This window comes from Rhinolophus sinicus, chromosome 12, assembly GCF_057876585.1.
Source record: "Rhinolophus sinicus isolate RSI-liver-muscle chromosome 12, RSI-T2T, whole genome shotgun sequence".
Taxonomy (NCBI): Eukaryota; Metazoa; Chordata; class Mammalia; order Chiroptera; family Rhinolophidae; genus Rhinolophus; species Rhinolophus sinicus.
In genome coordinates this window covers 12,812,284-12,835,021 of record NC_142512.1, presented here as the reverse complement: position 1 = coordinate 12,835,021, position 22,738 = coordinate 12,812,284, and the positions used below count along the sequence as shown (strand labels likewise).

Here is a 22,738-nt window from a genome sequence, read left to right as displayed (position 1 = left end):
ACCCAAGCCAGTGGGGCTGCCTGGCGCGGGGACTCCCAGGCTAGCTTCTGTCTTCACTCTGAGCCCTGAGATGCTGTGTGTCCACAGACCAGTCACTTTACCTCTCTGGTCTTCAGTGCCCTTATCAATTCTGTGGACATTCAAGCTGAGTCTCTGTTGCTCAAAGTGAGGTCCTCCAGGCATCAGGAAAGGGGGTGAGATCTCCATGGTTTGTTTAAAATGCAGATCCCTAAAGTTTCTTCCTTCCAAGGGTTGATTCCCTGAGGCTGAGGTAGATCAGGGAAATCTGCATTTTACACTGCTTGCTGGTAATTCTGATGCATCTGAAGTTTGCATACCACCAAAGAGGGATCTCTGCAGGCCTTTTCCAGCCCTGGGAGCCTCCTGCAGAGATTCCGTGTCACCTGAGCCCTCAGTTCCCTAAACTGAGAAGAGGATGTCCTGTTCCTCTACTCTCATTACACCCCGTTCTCCCCGACCCTGCAGACAGTGGACCCCTGTACCTCTTCTCTGTCGAGCTCCCCTTTCCTGCCTCAGTGCTAAGAATCTCCATGCGCCAACCCTGTCCTGTGGGAGGTGAGGAACTGGCCTTGTGGTTTCTGGTCCCTGAGAGTGTTTTCACTGGCCATATACCATGTGACACAGGGTCAAGGCCTGACTGTGGTCATGGTGGGTGGGAGGCAGTTGGGGAGCCTGCAGGAGGAGAGGAAGCCGTGTCTGCCCATGGGCAGGTGTGTGCAAATCACTGACGGGGCACTTCAGAGTGAGAGACGCAGACAGAAGTCCTGAGGGAATCATCCAGCCATCCACTGGTAGAGGGAAGGCCCCTCTGTAGAGACTGGGGCATCCACGTGGGTGGCCGAGGCTGTGGTCACCCAGCCAGGAAGTAGCAACAGGCTGGACACAGGCCCAGGGGCTCTGAACCCAGGCCTGGAGCTGTCTACCGTGGGGCCCTCCTCCCGACCCAGTGGGCCTGGCTGATTCGGGCTGGGGCTGGTCCTCCTCTTCCCAGCCCCCAACATTCACTCTGCCCACCACCCCATTCCAGCTCCATGTGCCTGGTCTCACCTGGCCCCTCCCGGCTGGCCCCCGGAGGCAGATTTCCCACTCAAGGCCTCAGTGGCCCCGCCGACCCCAGCATCACTCTGGCTTCAGCTGGGAAAGTGGGCTGGCTGAATTTTTCTGCCCAGCTTTCCAGGTCTGCCCTGATCATGCTTCTCCTGTGGGACCTGGGGAGAGTCCGGTTGCTTATTTGAGCCTCAGTTTCCTTGTGTGTAACATGGAGGGGATGCACCTACTGTGTATGTATGGGAAGCACCCAGCAGAAGGCCCGACGCGTAATAGGCTCCCAGTAGGGAACGGCCTCTACTAGTCTGCAGGAAGCTGAGTGGGAAGGGAGGAAGAAAGAAGTGGAGATGGAAGAAGTAGGGTGAGAAGGAAGGGCCCCCGGATGAGGCGGGCTCATCATCCAGATCCATCCATCATGTGCTCCATCCTCCTCACCCAAGGGGGTCTGGCAGCCTGGCCTTGGAAGCCTGGCCCTGTGGGGGTGCTAACGAGGCAGCTGTTTGAACCAAACAGAAGGATTTTTTTTTTTCTTTAATGAGGACAGTTGTTAGGACCTTTTAGCAGAATGAAATGAATGATGAGGCCCAAAGGAACCCAAAGGAATTTTGAGAACTTCTAAAACTTGCTCATTTTACTGTGTGTGTGTGCTCATGCACACACCCCTCCCGACTCCCAGTGACGCAGCTACACTCCGCACCGGCAGTCTGGCCTCCCACAGGTTGAAGCCAGAGCTACTGGCAGGTTTTGTGTGTCAATTCAGAAGTGGCCGGGCCTTGTAGATGCCTGTTCAGACCCTCTGAGGCCCACAGTAAGTTCCCAAACGCCCCTTTGAAGTGTTTGCATCCACGGTAGTGCAGAAATGTCTGGCTCCCACTGGAAAGCAAACATTGATTTTGAAAACAAACTTAGGTGGTTTCAAGATAAAGGATGAGCTATTCCTGATCGGGGGTGGCAGCCACAGGAGAGGCCCTAGTTGTTTTGGATGAAGCTTGTGTGACCCCAGCCTGCAGGGCCACGTCCTCCCAGCCCTGGGCATCTGAGTCTGTGAGAACTGTGAGGTGGCCTCCTGTGGAATGAGAACTTGGGCGTGAGGGCCTCGGGAGTCTCCCACATTCCCAGGCTGGGGGCCTAGAGGCTGAGCGAGCCCAGGATGTCCTCTCAGGCCCAGAGAGCCCGGGGTCACAAAGGCTGGCCCTGTGCCTCTCGCCCTGCCTCCCCTCCTCCCTGTCCCCTGCCCAGAACAGAGTGGAGGGAAAAGGATTAGTTGGCTTACATGGGGAAGGGTTGTTTTCATTTCAGTCTTGAAGTATCCTTAAGCAGGCGCTGTGGAGAGCAGTTGGAGAAGGTCAGAGCTGAGCAATCTTTCTGTAAGGTGTTGACCTGCAGCCTTCGGTCTGTTCTTCAAGTGAAAAAAAAAAGGGGAAATTGGACTCATTTAAAAGTTACCCAAATGGATCCCATTTTCCACCCCATTCTAGTTGACTCACTGTGGAATTCTGCCTTTCCCGCCCCTGATGTTCCCGGGGATACTTTGGCCCCTCAGAGCTCTCCTGACCGTCTCACTCACCAGCTGGCAGGTCCCCTTTTCTCTGCTGAAGGAGGCCTGATGCCCTCTTTTCATAGACGCTGAGGGGCCCCCAGGCTCTTCCTGAGCCCTCCCCCGCTGGGTGCCCCCCTGGCAACAGGGGCTTCTCTGTGGATGGGGATTGGTGGGGCACAGCCTCTGAGTTCCATTTGCCCTCTGCTCCCTGACTCAGCCCTTGCCTCCTCCCCATACCTGACTCCCTCATGGATTACCAGACTGAAGCAGGTGTCAATGGTGGTGGGCTTCAGTTCGTTCCTTCTTGTCACAGGTGGGACCCTGACCGAGCCGGTGAGGTGACTTGCCCAGCGGAGGCCCAGCCTCCTGCTCCTTCCACAGGTCTTTCCCTGGGTGCCTCCCCCCAATATCACATTTAGCCCCAGGGCCCTACCTGTCCAAGGACAAGAGGCGCGAGGAACAGTCTACGTGGCCACCTCTCCAGACTTCATCAAAACTACCCCTGCTCCTGCCCCCACACCCACTGCCAGGCACTGCCCAGTCGTCCATTGCTGCTGCCGGGCAAGGCTTAAAGAGCAGCACGTGCAGGAGAGAAAGTGGGGAGCCCCCTCAGGGAGCTGACAAAGTCTGAAGCTGTTGTGCCATCAGCTTTAATGTCCTCCTAACCATGCCCCACCCCGGCCTATTGCCCCGAGGCCAGACTGACACTGCCCCTCACATTCCCCCAAACATTAGGGGGTTTCTGGTCCCCAGGACTATCCCTGATACTCTTGGGGTTACCTAAAAATTGGGGAGCGTCCCTACCCAACTCAGCATCTAGGCCTGTGTATTCAGGCAGGAGACAGGACAAGAAGAGTCAGGAAGGGGGTTGCAGGGGCTCCTGGGGGTGGCTTCAAGAGCCCAGCACCTTGGGGCGCAGGTGGGGGGAGGCAGGGCCTCAGGGAGAGGCTTGTTAAGGAAGGAGTGAGTGGTACCCACAGCTTCTGGGCTGGGCCCATGGGCACAGCAGGAGGCCCGCCCAGCAGCAGCTGTAGACCTGGCTCTGAGGCTGGGGGGCCAGGTTTTGGCTGTAGGACCTTGTGGAAAATATTCCCTATATCCTGTTGGGACCCTGGACCCCTGGCTGAAGTGTGAGTAGGGGTGTCCCTCCCACACCAGGGGCAGACCTGGGCCAGCCCAGGGGAAGAGGAGCAGGAAGAGGACTAGGCCGGCTCTGGCCTGGGGATGGGTGAGGAGGTGAGGCTGGCCAGAGCAGGCCACTGCCAAGGAGGGCTGGGGGTGGTGGTGCTGCATAATCTCAGCTCTCTGACTGACACCCCAGCAGGGAGCCAATTAGGAAACACATTTCCTTCCCTTACAGCCAGGGCACTCTGATATTCCAGAAGCTGCTAATTAGAACCTCGGCTTTGCTGTCCCTGCTGGGTGATGAGCAGGCCCCTCCTGCCAGGCCAGCTCATGAGGGTCTTAATGCCATGCTGTTGCAGAGCACAGGTTTGGGTCTCCACTGACCTGGCCAGTGGACACAAGGCAGGGGGACGCGGGGGCATGAGGAAGGCCCAGGGGCCGGCTTCATTGTGCAGGTCCTGACCTGTGTTCTCTTGGGCTTATTGACCAACGAGAGAGGGCCCAGCCTGGGGAGGGTTGGAGTGGGCACTGAGCAGGACGGAGGAACTGGTGTCGGGGAGGGCCTGAAGGCCAAGTTCCGCCGTGCTTCTCGTATCTGTCCAGAGAAACCCCATGACACGGAGCAGTGGCCTGTTCCATTTCCTTCTGCAGCAAAAGGGTCACTGGCCCCAGAATCTGAGACGTGGATTCCTAATTTGCTCTGTGACTTTAGACAGGGAGCCTTGATGAGCCTGGACCTCAGTGTCCTTGTCTTCGAATGGAGATGTGCTCAAGGGCACGTGACTGCCATCTAGATAAGACGCATCACAGCCCCAACACGCCAGGCACCGTCTCCAAGGGCAGGGGTCCACAGCCAGGCTGCCACTGCCGTCCCACCTCTCCTGGGGCCACCTCAGTCCTCTGTTGCCCTCTAGGGGAATCCAGCTCACCTTGCAAATGCTTGAAAAAGCGTCGGTGAGAAAGCTAAATGTGGGACAGTCATTCATGGAAAACAGTTTGATTATTTTCAAGTGTTTTAACAATTCCTGACAACTTTTCAGGCAACCCAGCCTTGGAGGGACCCGTCCTTTGTGTAAATGCTCCGAGGGAGTGTGCTTCTATGACAGTGTGTGTGCGTGCGCGTGTGCGAGTGTGTGCGTGTTCCCCACAATGTCTGTATCCGCCCGCTCCGATACAGGCAGAAAACACCTTTGCTGGAGCGGCCTGCTCTGCGGCACGTGTACTGGGGGCCCAGACTCCAGAACCTCTGCCAGGCAAGGCGATGAGGATGACAGAGTGACACTTTGTTCTCAGGCATCTATTATGTGGGGATGTGAGGCCCGGCCTGACCGGGGCTGGCACCTGGGCTGGTGTGGGACACGCTCCCTTGTAGCCTCCCTGCTCACCTGGTGTGTAAGGGGCAGAAGGGGGCCTGACTTCCCCGCTCCCATGACCTTCCACAGGGATGCCCTCACCTCATCCAGGCGGGGCCTCCCAGCCCACCCCGCCCCACAAGGCCCCTGCCCCACTCCTCCCCGACCTGGGCCCTGCCCCTCGGCCTCCTGACTTTCCTTTTCCCTTTATATCTGCCTTCCTCTTTACTCCATCTTGTCCCTGTGCTCCTTTGGAGGTGCCACTGTCCGGTTTTCACTGCGTCCTGTTTGCACTACCTGCCCTCATCTCACAGCCGCTGTGCACAGGCACCCCTCCCCCCCCACACACACACATATAAGCACAGCAGTGCACGTCCCAAGAAGTCCTGTTTGCTCACACCCATCCCCGCCCTCAGCCATTCCCTCCTTGCACATTCATTGAGTGCCCCATCCTGTTCTGGGTGCTAAGCTTACAGATGTGGAGGAGACACAGGCTTAGCCTCCAAGGAGCTTACAGTCTAGGAGGGGAGCAGACACACAGATAAGAACATAGAAGGCGGATGTGTGGCCAGGGTCCAGCCTCAGGTGGGCATAAGCAGGGCATAGCCTGTCCTCCAGAGGGTGGGGAGGAGGGCTTCCTGGAGGAGGGAGCCCCAATAGCCAGTGTTCACTGGACAAAGCAGGGACCCCAGGCAGAGGGAGAAAGGCTTCTAAGCACAGAAGTAGAAATAGGCTGGGGAAATGGGAGAAGAGCAAGTGTGGGATGCTGGGTACAGGGGCAGGGGCCAAGGAGAGGCAAGGTGGGCCTCAGCTGCCATGCCCATGCCCAGGTCCAGAAACCACTCTGACCCCACCGAGAGCCAGTCTAGCTCCTGGTACCTCCCAGGGCTCTTGCCCACTCCCTGAGCCGTCGCCTCAGGTGGCCTGGGTGCTTCCCCCGCCTCTTCCTTCTCCCTGAGTTTCAGAAACAGTGGGAAGACAGACAGCTCACATTCTGAAAGGTGAGATCATCTCACTTTTGCCAGTTCTTGGAAAAAGTATTCGTTCCCAGAAATGTTTATTAGTCACCCCTTTTGTTGAAAGACATTTTGGCACCACCAGATGGAAAAATCAGAATGCTTTTCACAAGATGATTTGTCTCAAGTATTCCTCCTAAGATCCCACAAGGATTGTTTCTGAGGATACAACTCTAAGGGGAAGTTGTGTTGGCACCTGTGGGGAGAAGCTGGGTTTTTAAGCTGTACGTGTAGTTGTGTGCTTTCTTGGGGGCTCTGTGACAGAGGTGGGCCTGGGAACCTAAGTGGAATTCCAATTTATAGCATAATACCCCTTGGTGCCCTTGGGGCAGTGGCAACCCAAGAGAAGAGCCTTGCTGGGCTGGTGACTCTTCCGTCCCCTGCAGGCCCTGGACCGGGCACCTCGCAGCCTTCACTCTCATCCTTACTGAATCCTCGAAAGCAGCTGTGAGGCAGGAATTTGTTTCTGTCCGTGGGATGTCAAGACTCAACAAGATGAATAACATGCCCAAGATCAGAGACTCCAAGGTCAAAGTCTTTCTCCTCCCCTGTGCCAAGGCCCTGAGCTTCACAGTACCCTTGACTGTCAGTTCTGGGTAAGCCTCAGAGGGGAGGCCACAGCAACATCTCCATGGGGTCATCATGGTGTTGGGGTGACTGGATGGTGGGGGGGCTGTTGGAGATGACGGAGCCGAGGTGATGGGCACCGTGGCAGGGATGTCAGTGATGGTGGCAGAGGTAGGACTGGCACGACCGTTCTGGTGAGGGGCATGGCCGTGGGCGGAGAAAGGTCATGGGCAGATCCACGATGGAGGGTGGGGACACCAAGCCAGCAGTGGTGGTGGATGTGGTGGTTACCGTGGAGCTGGCATGGGCTGGAGGGTATGGTGCTGGTGGGGATGGCAGCTGATGCCTGGGTCTTGCCCGGCTCTTGTGATGGGGACAGTCTCACATTCAGACCTCTCTTTTCCCAATGAGGCCCAGGGACATGGGGCCTCTCAGCAAATGATGGTTTCTTGCCCTCATTACACCTCCTCCCCTTCCTTTTCTTGACCTTGGGGTCAATAGCTATTTCTGATCAGGATCAATCCCTTCAAGGGCAGAGAAGCGGGTGATTATCGACTCAGTTTTAGGGACCAAGTTTCTGTGTCTACAACACGCTGTGACTTTGGGGCTTGGGTGTAACTAACATGTTAGAGGAGCGCCCTGTGGGATGTCCCCCGAAGGGAGGGCTGCCTGGGGAGCCAGGCAGGTGGCAGGGTCCTGGCTGAGGCTGGGAGGCAGTTGGTGGTGGTGGCTGGGAGAGGCTAGCCCCCACCCTCCAGCATTGCCCCGAGCTCCAGGGAGCAAGACACAGAGCAGCAGCAGTGCATGGCGTAGTGTTGCAGAGGCTCACTGACCCTTCCCTGGGGGTCACTGGCCCCCTGGGGATCCTCCAATTTCCCAGCCAGATGTGCCCTCCCCTCCACCCCTGGGAGGGCCAGCCCCATATGGAGGCCAGATGTGGAGTTGGGTCCTCATGAGTCAGCCTAGGGTCGCGGAATGCGAGTGACCACCAGGTTGGGCAGGGAGGGCTGGTGGGCCCCAGTGACAGTTCGACATAACAGCCCCTGATCCCACAGGGTGCTGCACTGATGGGGCCCTCCTGCCATAGGTGGGTGGGGTGCACTACAGTCCTTCCCAGAATAGCGACTCTTCTCCCCACAGACAGGGGAGCCCAGAATTGGGCCTCCCAGCACTGCCCTCTAGAGAGGCCTGCCCTGGGGGTCTGGCAGCTCTGGGCCCTCATCTGTCCCCCTCCCTGGAGCTTTTGCCTGTTCCTCATGCCATTTTGAACATCTTATTTTTTAGGAAAGGTGGGGTAGGGAAAGCTCTAAGGGCCACAAAAACCATCTAATGAAAGGTATCTCCTCCCATTTCACAGATTGGGACAGTGAGGTGCAGAGTGGGGCTGGGGGAGGTGGTGATCTGGCCTAAGGGCCCGGAGAGGTGCTGTAGTCGGGGCTGGGACACGGGTCATGCTTCACCGACAGACAGGCAACACTTACCTGCTCCCTGCTCCCCAGAGACCTGTCTCTGGACTCACAGCACTTTTCCCATCCATGCTAGGCTCAGATGGGCATTTTTCCCAGTGAGGTGGATCTCGTGGGTCCCGATGCCCCCTGCCCCTGGGACTAGTGTTTTGGCACCGAGGACCCCAGCACTGCAGTTGCTGTCCCCGAGGCTTCCTCCACAAGACCTACCTGCAATCTTCACACACCTGTCACCTGCTAGCCCCACCTGTGTGTGCGGGGCTCAGGCCTGAGATGGGACATGCAGGGTGGGCTCAGCCACCTCACCCGAGCAGCCTGCTGGAACTGCAGAAGGGTGGCGTAAGGTCAGGAATACCTTTTCAAGTATTCGGTACCTAAATTGATCCCCCCCAGGTGAATGGTGAATGTGTCGGGCTGTGGCCTTCCCCAGCAGGGCTCTGCTGGCTGGTCTGAATCCTGCTTTGGTTCCTGTTTCTGGGCCTGAGGCCCTTTCTTTGGGTCTCCTTGGAGAGGCAGTTCCATCCTTTGGGGGTGATTTGACTCTTTTTTTTAAAGCTTTTATTGGGGAAGGGGAACAGGACTTTATTGGGGAACAGTGTGTACTTCCAGGATTTTTTCCAAGTCAAGTTGTCCTTTCAGTCTTAGTTGTGGAGGCCGCAGCTCAGCTCCAGGTCCAGTTGCCGTTGTTAGTTGCAGGGGGCGCAGCCCATCATCCCTTGCGGGACTCAAGGCATTGAACTGGCAACCTTGTGGTTGAGAGCCCACTGGCCCATGTGGGAATTGAACTGGCAGCCTTCGGCGTTAGGAGCACGGAGTTCCAACCGTCTGAGCCACCGGGCTGGCCCTGGTTTGACTCTTAAAGCTAGAGCTGAGGGAGGTATTCAGAGGGCAAACAAGTAGCCCACCCCTCCTTGGACAGAGCTCCACGCATGGTGTCCTGGGAGCAGGCTGGAAGCCCAGCTGGGGAGGAGGGGCTGCTCTTCATTCCTGCAGAGGGGCTCGCTGGAGGCCTCAGCATTGCTGAGGAAATGGATTGTGGACAGGACTGTTGTTTGGGGGTGCTCTCAGATGGGCCACACTCCCACTGTGGAGTGGGTATAACTTTGCCGCCACAGTGCCCTCTGCACCAGACTTTGTGTGAGTTCAGGAGCCCGAGGGTCCCTGAGGGTCTGGGGATGATGTGCGTGGACCAAGGCCACACTGGGGATGCTGGGCCCCTCACCTTCTCTTCCAGAGTCTATGACTCCACTGATGGTGGGCGGGGGTGTGTGTGCACTCATTGCTTGACCTTCCCAGCTGGGTGGTCCCCAGGGGCACAGCAGCTGGCCCTGCCCTCACTATTGCCCTCTGTGTGTGTGCTGTGGGGTCTGGGGTGGGGGGCAGGTTACACTGCTCCAGCCAGCCTGGGGAGGCAGGTGTGAGTAGCGGCACATCTCAGACCCAGTCCACTGTTGGCACAGGCTGTTCTTGCTGACTCTGGCCTCAGTGGACCTTGCCTTACGTTCCCTTCTCGCCTCTTGGAGTCACAGCCATCCCGCAGTCATGTGGCTGTGTTAAGCTGTCCAGAAAGGGGAGCCTCAGTCATCCTCCAGGATGACACTCTGGCAGCTCTGGCCATGCCCATGGTGGGTGGGGGGACAAGAACTGAATTAGGAGTCTGCCAGGCTGTTTCAGTTCCTCCTGACTAGGAGAGGGAGGCAGCCTGAGGTGTCTTTCCTGGGCGGTGGGCGTTCCCTCCATTTGGCTGCTTTGTGGGAGGGACCAGCCCCAGGGATGAGGGCTCCCAGCTGGGGCAGGACAGGGCCCAGGTCCACTCTCCTACTGAGCCTCTTGCAAGGCAGGGTGGCCAGTCCCCCGATTTCTTCTCTCTTTCAAGCTGAGAGTGTAGGTGGCCAGACCATGACCATCTCCTAGGGAACAGGGCTGATGTCTTCCAGAGTTTGGCTCTCCCATTCCCAGATCTCCTGATGTCCCTTACTCTGGGGATCCCCATGCAATCTCATGGTCTCCGGCACCTAACCCCTCTCCCTTCCCAAGAACAGAGACTAAGCACCAAGACCTGGCATGGGAAACTGAGGCAGCCTCCCCAGTGCTGTTGGTTCCCCGAGAGGGGGCATGGACATACCATTCCTTCTTTGACTGAGGATGAAAGCGGGGAAACCTTTAGCCAGCCCTAAGTTGTGTGTCCCCACCTTATTCAAGTTCTGAGGTGGGGTTTTGGGGGTGTGGTAGGGGTTGGCAACCCTGGGATTCCTGGCGGGGTGGGAGCAGTGGGGAGAGGTAGGCTGTGGCTGGTGGCCTGGCCTGGCCACAGCGAACCTCCAGCCCTTCACCTCATGTAATAAAAACTGGGCAGGGGCTGCCGTGACACTCTGTCTTGGGTGTGTTGGCTCTGCCCTGCCACCCTGCACGCCAGCTCGGCATTCTCACTCCATGTGCTCGCCCAGCCATGAGGCAGGTTGTCTTCCCTGAGAACAGGACCTGGCCCCGCACAGCGGTTTCTACCTTCACAGGGGACTGGGAAACATGTGGTCAGAGCTGCATTTTATGAAAGCAGCTGCAACTCATGACACGCTTTCTATGCTGGGAGATTTATGGAGCTGCATGGTTTTAATGGTTTCTGTGGGGTTAGTGTCCTCCCCCCATTCATCCTGGCTGCTGTCTCTGAGGCAGATGGGTGACAAACCTTCTTTCCCTAGCTGGACTGGCCCAACAGGAAGGTATGGCTGGACGGGGGGAGGCAGGGGCTGACCACCCAAGCCTCCTTGGGAGGGGCAGCTGCTGGGAAGCCCCTGGGGGCCCACCCTGAGCAGCCCATAAATCTAGGAGACCTCCAGGAGGCAGGGAGCCTCCCTGCAGAGGTGTCCCAGCGCTCAGGGCTTGTGGGGATAGGACGACAGCTGGTACCCCCATCCCCCACCCCGTCACCCCGCCTATGCCAAGGCCACTCCCCCTGGCCCAGCCCAGCAGGTTGGGCTTTGATTCCAGCTGGGACCTGCCTCCTGCCACTAACTGTCCAAGGTGGTGGCAATGCTGAGTCTTCAGAGGGCTTAGAGATGACAGAGTCCATGTCTCCTGGGCCAGGGCTGGCACTGGGGAGGAAGGATGACAGGCTTTGAATGAATGGGGCAGTGGACAGAGGTCAGAGCTGCCATGGGGGCAGCACATTGCCCTTCGGAGGAATCCGAGTGTGGGATGGGACCTGGCGCTTCCCACTTCTCAAGTCGCCTTTGATGGCCTGATAATTTCCCAACCTTGGGACTCTGTAGAGGTGGAGACGCCCTGGGAAGGATGGCCAGAGGTCCGGTCCTATGGAAGGACCCCTGTCAGAAATGAGCGAACAGCAGCCGAGGACCCCTAGTCTGCCCAGGACCTGCCGTTGAGCCCCCTACCCCTCGGCCAGAACCAGTCCAAGGTTGGCACAGGCTGTTCTTGCTCACTCTGGCCTCCATGGACCTGGCCCTCAGTCCCCTTCTCTCTTCTTTGGAGTCACAGCCATCCCTCTAGAGCCAGGCGCAGGCTTCTGCCAAGGGACAGAGAGGCACTTGCCCCTGCCTGCCAGAGCGGCAGGCTTGAGTTAGAGCAGTGGAGTCAGTCCTCACAGCCCTGCTGGGGGCTTAGAAGGCTTCCTTGCATGAAAAGCCTTCCTGTGAACCCAGGAATTGCTGCGGGGGGCGGCTGCTGTCTCGGCCTGCCTGCAGTCTTGCTAACAGCTCGCTTCAGGAAAGAAGCGTTTGCTGCGCGGATAACGGCAGCCCAGCGACTCCAAGGCCCGGAGACAAAGTGCAGCCTGGCTCCTGGGACCTGGAGACCTTGCTCTCTGGAACCTCTCCTTGCTTTTCTGTGTGTGTCTGCTCCATCCTGCGGACACACTTCCTCCACAGCTTGCTAGGGGGGCAGCCTTGGTTGCCACAGCTCTATTGGGCTTTCTGGAGCCAGCCTCACCCATCCCACCTCGTGGGCTCCAGTTCCCTCCCCCTGATGCCTGCTTTTGTCTGCACCGAGAGCAGAGCCCTGTGGAACAAGCACAGCAGCTCCCGTGCAGCTAGCAGGCTGGGGGCCAAGGGCACCTTCCTGGCCAGCGTCTGCCTCAGCCACTCCCTTGTCTCCACTTCAGAGACGTCGACCCTGACTTTGCACTGGGACCCTCTTCCTGTAGACCAGTCTCTAAGGAGCCTCAGCGCGCCTCTTATCACCCTGGTCCGAGCTCACGATTGGCCTTCCTGAGTGTCCTCTCATCTCCCTCATTTCTGAATACGGGGTGGGGGATCCTTACCAGAGCCCCACGTTCTGGCCTCATTGAGATCTCTGTAGGATGACATCAGTGTGAGGACAGTGGGGGCTTAGGCGTCCGGAGGTCCGAGACTAATTGGCCTGGAGTGAGTGTTGTGTGAGTGTAAGGGGCCTGCCCTGGGGGGCCATGGTCCTGGGATGGGCGGAACTGCCCGCAGCCACTGTGCCCAGCCCCGGTTGGGTGATGCACGGCTCCCAGGAGACCGTGGTCACTCCTGGCTCCCAGCAGTGGGCTGTCAGAGGTGGCGGCAGTCCCGGCGCGGTGCATGCTGAGCGCGCCTGGAGCGTGCTGAGCAGCTCTGCCTGAGGTCACTGTTTCAATGTGTATTTTGAATATTTTCAGCTGTATGTGCACTGCGGGGACTTGGCCCGTGCACTGCGTGTGCAGCTCATACTTGGTGGGCTGTGTAATGTGCAGAGGCGTTGCCAAGGGCAGCGGAAATGTGGATTTTTTTCCAGCATAATCACACGAATCCTACCACCACCCTCCCCTACCCCTGCCCCCAGGGCCTGTGCTGTCTCATCTCATGGCCACGGAGCTGCTGGGAGCTGCTGGGGTGGTAGGAGGACAAGGCCAGGGCTTTGTCCCAACTGACTAGTGTCCCCTGCTTTAACCCTTGGATTCTCTAGAACAGCAAGGTGTCCAGGGGAGGGTACCCCTCTGGGCTGTGTCCTCAGTGTTAAGCGGGTCCCCTTCAGGCCATGCTTGGGGAAGTGGTGTGGGGGCTGTTTTGGATGCCAATCCTGGTGTTCCAGGACATTCCTTGAGGGAAGGGGGTTGCTCCAGACCAGGGAAGGTGAGGCAGGGGTTGAGTCCTCCTGCTGTGAAGGGTCATGTTCTTGAAAGTCCAGGGGGTAAGAAGGGCCCCTGAGAACCTGGAGGGCCAGCCCAAAGCCTGACCTTGTCCAGCCAGCTCTTCTCAGCACGGCGGGGGGCCCTCCGCAGGTCTGCCTCCCACCTGGCCCTGAGCCGGGCCTAACATCTCGAGTAACTGATTCCAACTGTATTAGTTTTCTAGGGCTGCTGAAACAAAGCATCACAGACAGGGGTGCTTAAACAACAGACATTTATTTTTTCATAGTTCTGGATGTTGGAATTACTAGATCAAGGTGAAGGCAGCATTGGTTTCTTCTGAGGTTTCTCTCCTTGGCTTGCAGATGTCACATTCTCACTGTGTCTTCACGTAATTGTTCCTCTGTGTGTGTCTGTGTCCTGATCTACTCTCCATATGAGGATACATACCAGTCATATTGGATTAAAGGCTACCCTAATAACTTCATCTTAATTTAATTACCACTTTAAAGGCTCTATCTCCAGCTACTGTCACATTCTCAAGTACTGGGAATTAGGACTTCAACCTATGCATTTTGGGGGTCTCAATTCAGCCCATAACATCCATAGATGCTCAGTGCCTAGGATCAAAGCTGCATTCTCCAGGGGCCCCAGCCAGAGGCATCTTCTGCAGCATCCTCGCTGGGCCACCCCTGCCCACTCTAGCTGGGGGACACACTGTGGCTGGGCCAGGGTCTGAGGTCCCATGCAGGGAAACAGCCACATCCTGAGGGAGGCTCATTCTGTATTCAGCTCAGTCCTGAGGAGAGGAAACAGGGGCTCTCAGGGAAGCCGGAGGTGGCTCCCCCTTTCTTAGCTAAGGGGCGCTCAGTTGCCACGGTGACCTCCGTCTGCTCAGTCAAACATACATGGCCCAGCCACTTCTCTGGGCTGGAGGGCTCCCCACCCCCCATCAGAGTTCACACTGAGTGTTGAGTCCCTTGGTGACAAAAACATGGAAACGGTTGCCATGGCAGCCATTCTTTGGAGCCCTCAGACTGGAGTGCAAAGTTCAGGATGCCCAGGAACAGCTGAAATGAAAATATGGGAAAATCTGCCACTTCCCTCAGCCCAGACGGATGAGTTGGATGGCGTTTGATGCTCCCCTGGGCCCAGTCTCCCCTGCCCCTCCCCACCACCCTGGCACAGAAGGGGAGCAGGGAGGGCCCTGTGCCTGGTGCTATAAGTGGGCAGGTGATGACCACTAGGTATTCCCTGGGGACATGTCCTCGTGGCTGCTGGAGCCCCTGGGCCTGCTGGTGACTCATTGTCTTCACCTGTAATCTGGAGCGACCGGCTACTGCTCCTTTCTCAGGAGAGCTCGAGGCCACTCAGCTGCCAGGGTGATCTTTAGTCCAGCCCAAGAGTGAAGGGTACAGGGTGTGCTGGGTGGGTTCAGCAAGGGGAAGGAGCCCTGTTCTGACCAAGGGGATGGGGGTGGCCCTGGGCAGATGGACGTGGCCCAGTGTGCTGGGGGTGTGGTTCCTATAGACTGCCGTTCCTATAGACTTCCTCCAGCCCTCCCGGATCCTAGTAGGCTAGGGTCTGAGGCCTTGCATGGAGGTCATTGTGGCAGAGGCCTCTCCATTTATCCCCCGGACTGGGGGGAATGAATATGTGTTCCCCTACTAGAAGTTTCCCAAGTAGGCCCCATGGGGCTCTGGTGACCTAAAATGCACCAAAGAAAAGGCTCTGCAGTCAGGGTTGTTTGGGAAGCCAACACACATGCGTGCATGCCGCACACACACGTGCACCTGCACACACACATATTTCGTAGATTAAAAGCTCTGAAAAGTCCTACAGTAAAGAAATCTCCTGACTTTGTTTAACCCAGTATTTCACAAATATATTTGAGCAAGGTCTCCCCACTTCTTAAAAAATCATTTCCTCCTATTTTTAAAGTACTTCTTAATATCCTGCGGAAATAACATTTGGTAACATTTACTAGAGGGCACTGATTCTCCAAGTGTTCCCTGGATCACAGCCTCAGCAGCACTTGGGAATATGTGAAGTGCATGTTCTGGGGCCCTACCCTAGATCTACTGAATTAGAAACTCGTATTTTTATAAGCCCTCCAGGGGAGTCGGATGCATGCTCCAGTGTGAGAACCCCTATACTAGATGAAATGATAGCAGAGAATTGGGAAGAAGGGGAATGGCCTGGGAGTTTGAGAGGGGAGGAAGGGTGGGAATCAGCCTGGCAGGGATGGGAGGTGGCCAGTATGAGGATCCTGGACTCTGTGGCCACCTTGAAGGGCAGGTTCAGGGTGCAGGGTACCCAGGCACTGAGATCCCATTATGGTTTTCTGAGATGGGGTCAAGAGCAAAGGTGGTGTGTCTGGAGGTGTCATGAGGTTTGGTGTTAAGTGACTGGGGCCTTTGGAAATGCCTGGGGGTCCACCTGAGGAATCCCCTCCCCTCCAGCCCTGTGAGGAGTAGCCTGCACTCCTATGAGGGGGGGCGTGGGAGGGCAGTTCCTGTAGGCTTCTTCTGGCCTTCTTGGATCCTAAGACGGGGCTTGTCTCCAAAGGTGCTGGGTGGCATCTTCAAAATAGGCATGAGGTAAGGCTTCTTGAAGCGGTGGCCCTGTCCCTTTTATCAGCAGGTGAGGTCCCAGGTTCTGCTTTGCCACTATCCATCCACTCCCCAGTGGGGTACCCTGTGCAGTCACTTCCCAGCTCTGAGTCTCATTTCCTTCTCCATCAAATAGGCTGCCCTATCCTCAGCCTTGGAGAGGGTGGGGGCAGGCAGGGCTGACCTGGCCACAGGAGCTGGGGACGCAGGCGTCACTCCCCGTCTTGTGGCCCACTGCCTGTCTGTGCTTCCTTACAGCTGTCCAGATCCACATCTTGAAGGCAGACAAGGCGGGGGACTGGTGGAAGTTCACGGTGAACATCATCTCCGTGTACAAGCAGGGCACGAGCCGCATCCGGCGCGGTGATCAGAGCCTGTGGATCCGCTCGCGGGACATCGCCTGCAAATGCCCCAGAATCAAGCCCCTCAAAAAGTACCTGCTGCTGGGCAACGCGGAGGACTCGCCGGACCAGAGCGGCATCGTGGCAGACAAGAGCAGCCTGGTGATCCAGTGGCGGGACACGTGGGCGCGGCGACTGCGCAAGTTCCAGCAGCGCGAGAAGAAGGGCAAGTGCAAGAAGGCCTAGCGTGGAGGCAGCGGCGCGCCGGGCGCCGGGCAGGCGGGCGGGGCGCGGGCCAGGCGAGCTAGAGCGGGGGGCGCGCCACCGCAGCGGCGTGGACTTGGCCCGTAAGGGCTTTCCCAGGTGGGGGGAGGGTGGGGGTGGGGTCGCAGCCGGCGCGGGGGCGGGGCCCTCGGCGGCCCCTCCCCTGGTGGCCCCACCTCTGCCCCCACTCTGCGCGCCCCGGGCGGGAGCCGTGCGCGCGCGCGGGGAGGGGTACGCAGCAGGCCGGGCCCTGAAGAAATGAGGACGAGACTTAGCTACCTCACGGGCTCCTTCCAGAGCAGGGACCGGCTTCCCTAGGGCCCGGCGGGGTCGCCGTGGCGGGGGCAGGGCAGCTTGACCTGGGCCCGAAGGACTGGCGCAGAGCCGTGCAATTGGGGCCGCACCTGCGGCGGCCAGTGGATGGTTATAGAGAGAAGGGGACGTGAGGAGAACTGTGAATTCTCAGGCCCGCAGTTGGGCAGGGGGCCAAGCGAGCCCGGCCAAACCACCACCCCAAACAGAAGACCGAAAATCCCCTCCCTTTTCCCCTGGCTCTTCTTTGTCACAGGACCCCTATCTGGGACAACTTGGGCCCCATCTGAAGGGGCTGGGCAGGCCTTTAGGGATGGCAGAAGCAGCCTGTGCAACCAGCATTCCCCATGCAGGCTGTGAGCTCCATTGCCACCTGCTGAATTGGTCCTCCTGGGTGGGGTGAGGGATTTACAATCTGTGGAGCCAGAGAAGCGGAAGCCCCTGCCCCTGCCCAGCTGGGGATTCTGTGCAGGCCCAGGATTCTGGCCCATGCAGAGGGCAGTGGACCCAAGGACACCCCTGAGAAGCCCAAGCCGGGTGGTCACTGCCTCATACTGGAGCTGCCTGTTGGAGGAGGCTCTGCGAAGGCAAAACCTCCCAGAGAGTTTCCTTTTTGGAAACTTGGAACCGGCCTCTTTATGACATTTTCCAGGGGAGGGGAAAGGGGCACTAGCTGGGTTTATGGCAGTGACACTATTTGTGTAATGACATCAGCTCCCACAAGGCCCCTCAGCAGTGTCAACAGCTGGGAACGGCCTGGATGGGCATGGAATGCAAGCTGCAAAGGTGCTTAGGCCTGGCTGGGGGAAGGGGCTTGCTGGAGTCAGGACTCGGGTTTGCTGGCCCAGTAAGGAGCCAGAATGCCCAAGCCATGGGCAGGCAGGGACAGAAATGAGCAGGTTCCTGGATACCAAGGAAGCCATGACCACTTCCTGTTGCTGCCCTAATTCCTGGCTCCCCAAGGGAAGGGACAGAGGCTGCTAGGCCAAGAAAGCCTGCTGCAGCTGTCCCCACCCTGGGGCTGACCCCTGCAGATGTCTTGATTTAGCCTGGGCAGCACCTCACCCACACAGTTCTAGCTGCCCCGTTTGTGGAGGCCTCCAGTGCCATAGGGTATGGCCAGACCCCCTTTCCAAAGCTTCCTAGAGAGACTGTTCCTAAGCAGGCAGCCCCAGACCTTTGGGTCTGATTGCGTAACACAGGGTCCATTCCTGTGCCCAGGGGCCTACTGCCTCCCTGCCTTCTGAGCTCTCTGCGCTGCCCAGAGGCCTCTGGCCCATGTCCTCACACCCGGCACACTGAGATGGAGACCCGGCTCCCTTCTCAGTCAGGAAGTTGGGTTTCATTTCCCACCAGAGTCTGGCTGCTCAGAAGAGTCACACTAACTATGAAGTGTGGCCCCCGTGGTCTGGCTTCCCTCTGCCTTCTCTGATTCGGCCTGCATCACAGCTGTCAGTGAGCACCTGCTCTGTGCCTCGCACTTTACTCACGTGATCTCCTGTTATCCTCATGACACCCCTGTGAAACAGGGATTCTCACCCCCACTCTCACCAGCGAGGAAACTGAAGCACATGTGCCCATGGTCACCAGGCAAATAAGTGGCAGAACTGGAGTCACACTCCAAAGCCAGGCTTTCTGAGCACAGGCCGTGCTGCTCCTCGCTCATTGCATGCGAGGTCTGTCGCCTACCCACTCAGTTCCTGTAGCAGGCGGTGAAGGGGTGCTCGTAGGGGTATTGCCACTGAGACACTGGCTCCGGTTACCGCCGTTGGCCTGAAGAATAGAAGTGTGTGTTGGGGGGGAGGGGGTGGGTACAATAACATCATTAGAGGTGGAACAAGAGTGGTTGAGTGAGGCCTGTTGTTAACTCACCGTGGGGCAGCCCCTGGAAGCCCCAGGTACCGGAAGGCAGGCCTTGGCTGATCTAAGATGTAATAGAAAGGATGTTTGGCTGGCCGGGGTGTTTGGAGGGATTCCAGAACAGAAAGGCAGAGATGGGCAGGGAGAGGACAGAATGGCCCTGGGAAGAGGTATTTGTCTTCCCTGAATCCAGGCCCAAGGCTGGGAGCGTAGGGACCTGTCTCCCAGCAGTCGTCAGCCCTCCTCTGACTCCCCGTGTGGTTTGCTGAGCAGCAGCAGCACGTCGGAGGCCTTGGCCTTTTGCTTCCAGCCCTTGGATGGCACTCACTGCTCAGGCATGTGTCCTGCTTCCATTGACACGAGTCTGACTTCCCTGCCCAGCCCAGAAGGGCCATCGTGGCCCAACACCTCTTACCCTGCGTGTGAGTCTCACCCCAGGTCCACGAGGGGCCAGCACTGGTGATCTCCGAGGCCCCCCAGCTCTGGAGGTAGCAGCTTGCCACGCAGTAGTGTCTCTTGCTTTAAATTCAACCAGCCTCCAGCCTCGTCCTCCTGCTCAGCATCCCGAGGTCAAAGGCCATCCAGTCTACCCTGTGGCCTGGCCCCTGGTAAATGTGTCAGGGTGGCCACGTCAGCCAGTTGAGAGTTCAGTCATCACAGGTTGCCTTCCCCATCTCACCAACCCAGCCAGGACCCAGCCTTCTGCTCCTTTGAACCCAACCACCAACTTCAGCAGTGAGGACCCCTCCTTGGGAAAGCACCCTCTTCCACCCCCAGTCCCCGGGGAGGAGATGGAAATAGGAATTGAGGTGTGCCGTTTTGTACAGTTAGGAAGGGATGTAAAATGGAACTAGATATTGATTTTGAAGAGTGTATTAACCAGAATTGTGATATGTAGGTGTTTGAAGAAAAACATACCAGATTAGTCTTTAAAAAACAAAACAAAAACAAAAACAAAACCCAGATTCCCCAGTTGTCCTTTTTCTTACCTGCTGGGTGATCTAGGGCCTGGCAGTGGAGTGCTTGCTTTACTGACACACAGTAAAGCTACAGATTGGGGTGGAGGGAAGGGGAAAAGCTATGGGGCTGCCCCCGGATTGCCTGCAGCCTGTGGCTTCTGTCCTGAGAAAGCAGGGCAGGAGGGAGCATCCCCAGGTTCCAGGAAGTGGAGGGAGGGTCACCTTTGGTCCAAGCCAAGGAGGCTGTGAGTTGCCCCCAAAGCCTCTAGCAACCTCCTGAAACTCTGCCTCCAGAGTAGCATGCAGAAAATGGGTCAAGATTTCCTTGGGTTTGCCCCAGGTTGGAGTGAGACTGAAATCAAGGAGATCCTGAGGGACTGGGAAATGGTCCCTCTAGGAAAATGACAAATGTTAGGGTCTCAACGCTTAAAGGAAGCCGCCCCCATCCCGTCCCACGAGAGAGACTGAGAGTGGACAAACTAGACTCATTGATGGGGTCACTGGGCCATGGTCCGTGGCCGCAGCCATGCCATGCCCTAGGGGTATCAAAATGTGTATGTGCGGGGCCTCGCCCCTGCCAAAGCCAAGCACGCCCCGCTCCTGGTGTCCTTGGACATCTCTTCCCATCCCTGCTCCCAGATGCACTTCCCATCCTTCCTCAACCCCCTCTTGCGTTTTGGAGTTCTGTTCACTCAGAATTGTAAATGTTTAGTTGTGACCATGACATATTGTTTGGGTCAGTGTTCCTTTCCAATGCATACTAATATATTATGGTTATTATATATGAATATATTTAATGACATGGGAAAAGTTGTGGATTTTCTTTTTTTAAAAGGTTTTTCTTTTCTTTCTTTTTTTGGAGGGGGGTTAGAATTGTAATGGACCCAGATGGAACTTGTAACATGGGCCCCACATGATAGAACTAAATTCAGATATCAATTAAATAAACTCTTGTACACTGTTCTTTGTCTCCCAGTCTTTACGGGTGGTCTGAGTTATGGGTGGTGGGCATGTGGGGAGAAAGAAGGATGGAGGGTCTTCAGTCCACTTGAGAATATGGATTCTGGTCTAAGAACTCCCCAGCAAGACAGAGCCCGAGGTTTTTCACAAAACCTAAGACAGAGCTCCAACTACAAAAAAAAAACAAAAACAAAAAAACCCAACAAAAAACAAAACAAAACAAAAATCAAGAAAAGGGAAGTCCCAAGGGCTTGGAGTCCTAGGGCTTTGCTGGCTCTGAACTCGATTTTAAACTAAAAGGCTCTCAAATGGGGCAAGCTGTATTTCAGGCCCCAAGAACCATCCTTGGGATCCATCCTTGCCACCTCTTGGGGCTCCAGGCAGGGGGACTGCAGGGGCCAGGGCTAAGAGGTGTCTTCCCACGTGCCCAAAATTCAGCAGCGGGGCAGGATGCACCTTTGAACATCCCCATCTGATTCAGAACCTGGTTTAGGTAGAGTTGTTGCCTTTTCATAGAACCAGGTACTTCTAGTCAAAGCCAAGAGGAGACGCACAAGGAAAGACAACAAGGGTTAATGAAACTCAAGAGTTTCTTCCGAGCCATCGCTGATGGCTTTGTGCGGTGCAGGGACTGGGCCGCTGCCAGCGCCACGCAGCCATCAGGAGCTGAGCTCACTGGGTTTCTGAGAGGCTATATTTAAACCTCCAAATGGTTGTGATTTCTTTATTAAATAAACAATCCAGTCATTAGGAACATGTTGTGTTGCCATGCGGAGTGGAGCCGATTGTCACCAGGAAGCTATAATTTCTGCACCCAGCTGTTTTGAAGACAAGTCTCGGCGATGGACTTGGTTTGGCCCCTCAGCGATGCAGAGCCAACTGGCCCCTGGGAGGCAAGGAAGGCCCTTCCTCTGCGGCGTGAGGAGTTGGCTGAGGTGCTTTTAGCGTCTCCTCAGGAAGAAACAGGGCCAGCCCGGCCTCCTCAAGGAGTCCGGCTCTGAGGATTAGGATCTGTGTTCTCAGAACCAGGGGTCAAAGCCAGGGCAGGGAGATCCAGGGGTGACCTCTGGTGTCCCAGTCAGCCTCAGGTGTAAGTCCCTGCTGGAATGGCAATGCCTGGCACTGGGTGGTCAGGGACACGATGCAGGTCTCAGGTCGCTGGACGGGCCAAGGAGAAAGAAAACCTTTTTTGCAGTCTCAGGCTCTCCCCAAGGTCAGTTCAGACCCAGCTGGATCACTTGCAGGATTTAAGGCCTGCTGAGAGACAGGGGCTAGGAGGTTTATGCTGCCCTGGGAAATCTGTCAGCTTTGGTCATTCTTTTCAAGGGTCCAGTTCTCAAGGACTTTCATGATGTGGCTTTTTTCTGTCCTTCATGAAAAAGTGATCTGTGCCACCATCTCCTTTGGGACTCCACTGCTGCCTGGCCCTGTGCAGGCAGCTGCAGCCCCAGGCCCAAGAGACACATTAGAATGTGGATTGTAAGTAGCCTGCTGCCTCCCAGGGCCTCACTCTCTGGCCGGAGAGAGAAGGCACTGACATCTACCAAACTCAATGCAGGAAATAATCTGGGTCTTTTCCAAGGTGGCTGGAAAAGTCCATTTCAGAGACTGGAATGCTAAGGCACGAGGAAGCTGAGTTATCCCCATCAGGGACTCAGGGTCCAGTGTAGTCCAGTTAAAAACCCGGACCGTGCTGGGTGAGAGGGCTTCCCAGGGTCTGCTGACTTCCAGGGAGGCACACTCATTGGTAAAATGCCCGCCCCACCCGCCACCCTTCCCAGAGACAGTGCCTTGGGATGGTGACTGCCTACGCATGGCAGAGACACCACCAGTTTTCAGATTTTGTTGCACAGACATCTCTTTCTATGCTCTTTTAAGACTAAATAAAGACATAGAATTATGCCAAGAAAAACTGGGAGTGAAAGGACGAACAGAGCCAGTGAGAAATACAGTATACGGATGGATTAACTCATTGCTTTATCAAACTGGAGACTCAACAGGACAAGTCACTTATGGAAAGAGGTAAATGCTTTTCGGTATCGGCACGGAGTTGGAAGTCTGAAGTTGTACAAAACAGAGGAAAGATGAATCTTGGCCCCCTTTTTAAAATAAAGGGAAAAAAGCCCACTTAACTTCAGGGGGGCTATGTTAGAAAACCCAACTAGATAAAAGATGATCTTTGGTCGATGCAAAGAGCTCTCCGTGTATCC

The 22,738-nt window shown here is 56.6% G+C and overlaps 1 protein-coding gene across 4 annotated transcripts in view; it reads left to right on the top strand.

Moving 5' to 3' along the window:
* The window catches only part of NTN1 (netrin 1), a 197,134-nt gene extending 176,603 nt beyond the window's left edge, over positions 1–20,531 (top strand). For all 4 annotated transcript variants that reach the window (XM_019755250.3, XM_074319333.2, XM_074319332.2 and 1 more), the window contains exon 7: positions 16,091–20,531. In XM_019755250.3, coding sequence (XP_019610809.1) covers positions 16,091–16,419 — 329 coding nt within the window. In that variant the 3' untranslated portion in view covers positions 16,420–20,531. The remainder of the gene's footprint in view (positions 1–16,090) is intronic.
* The last annotated feature ends 2,207 nt before the right edge of the window (positions 20,532–22,738 follow it).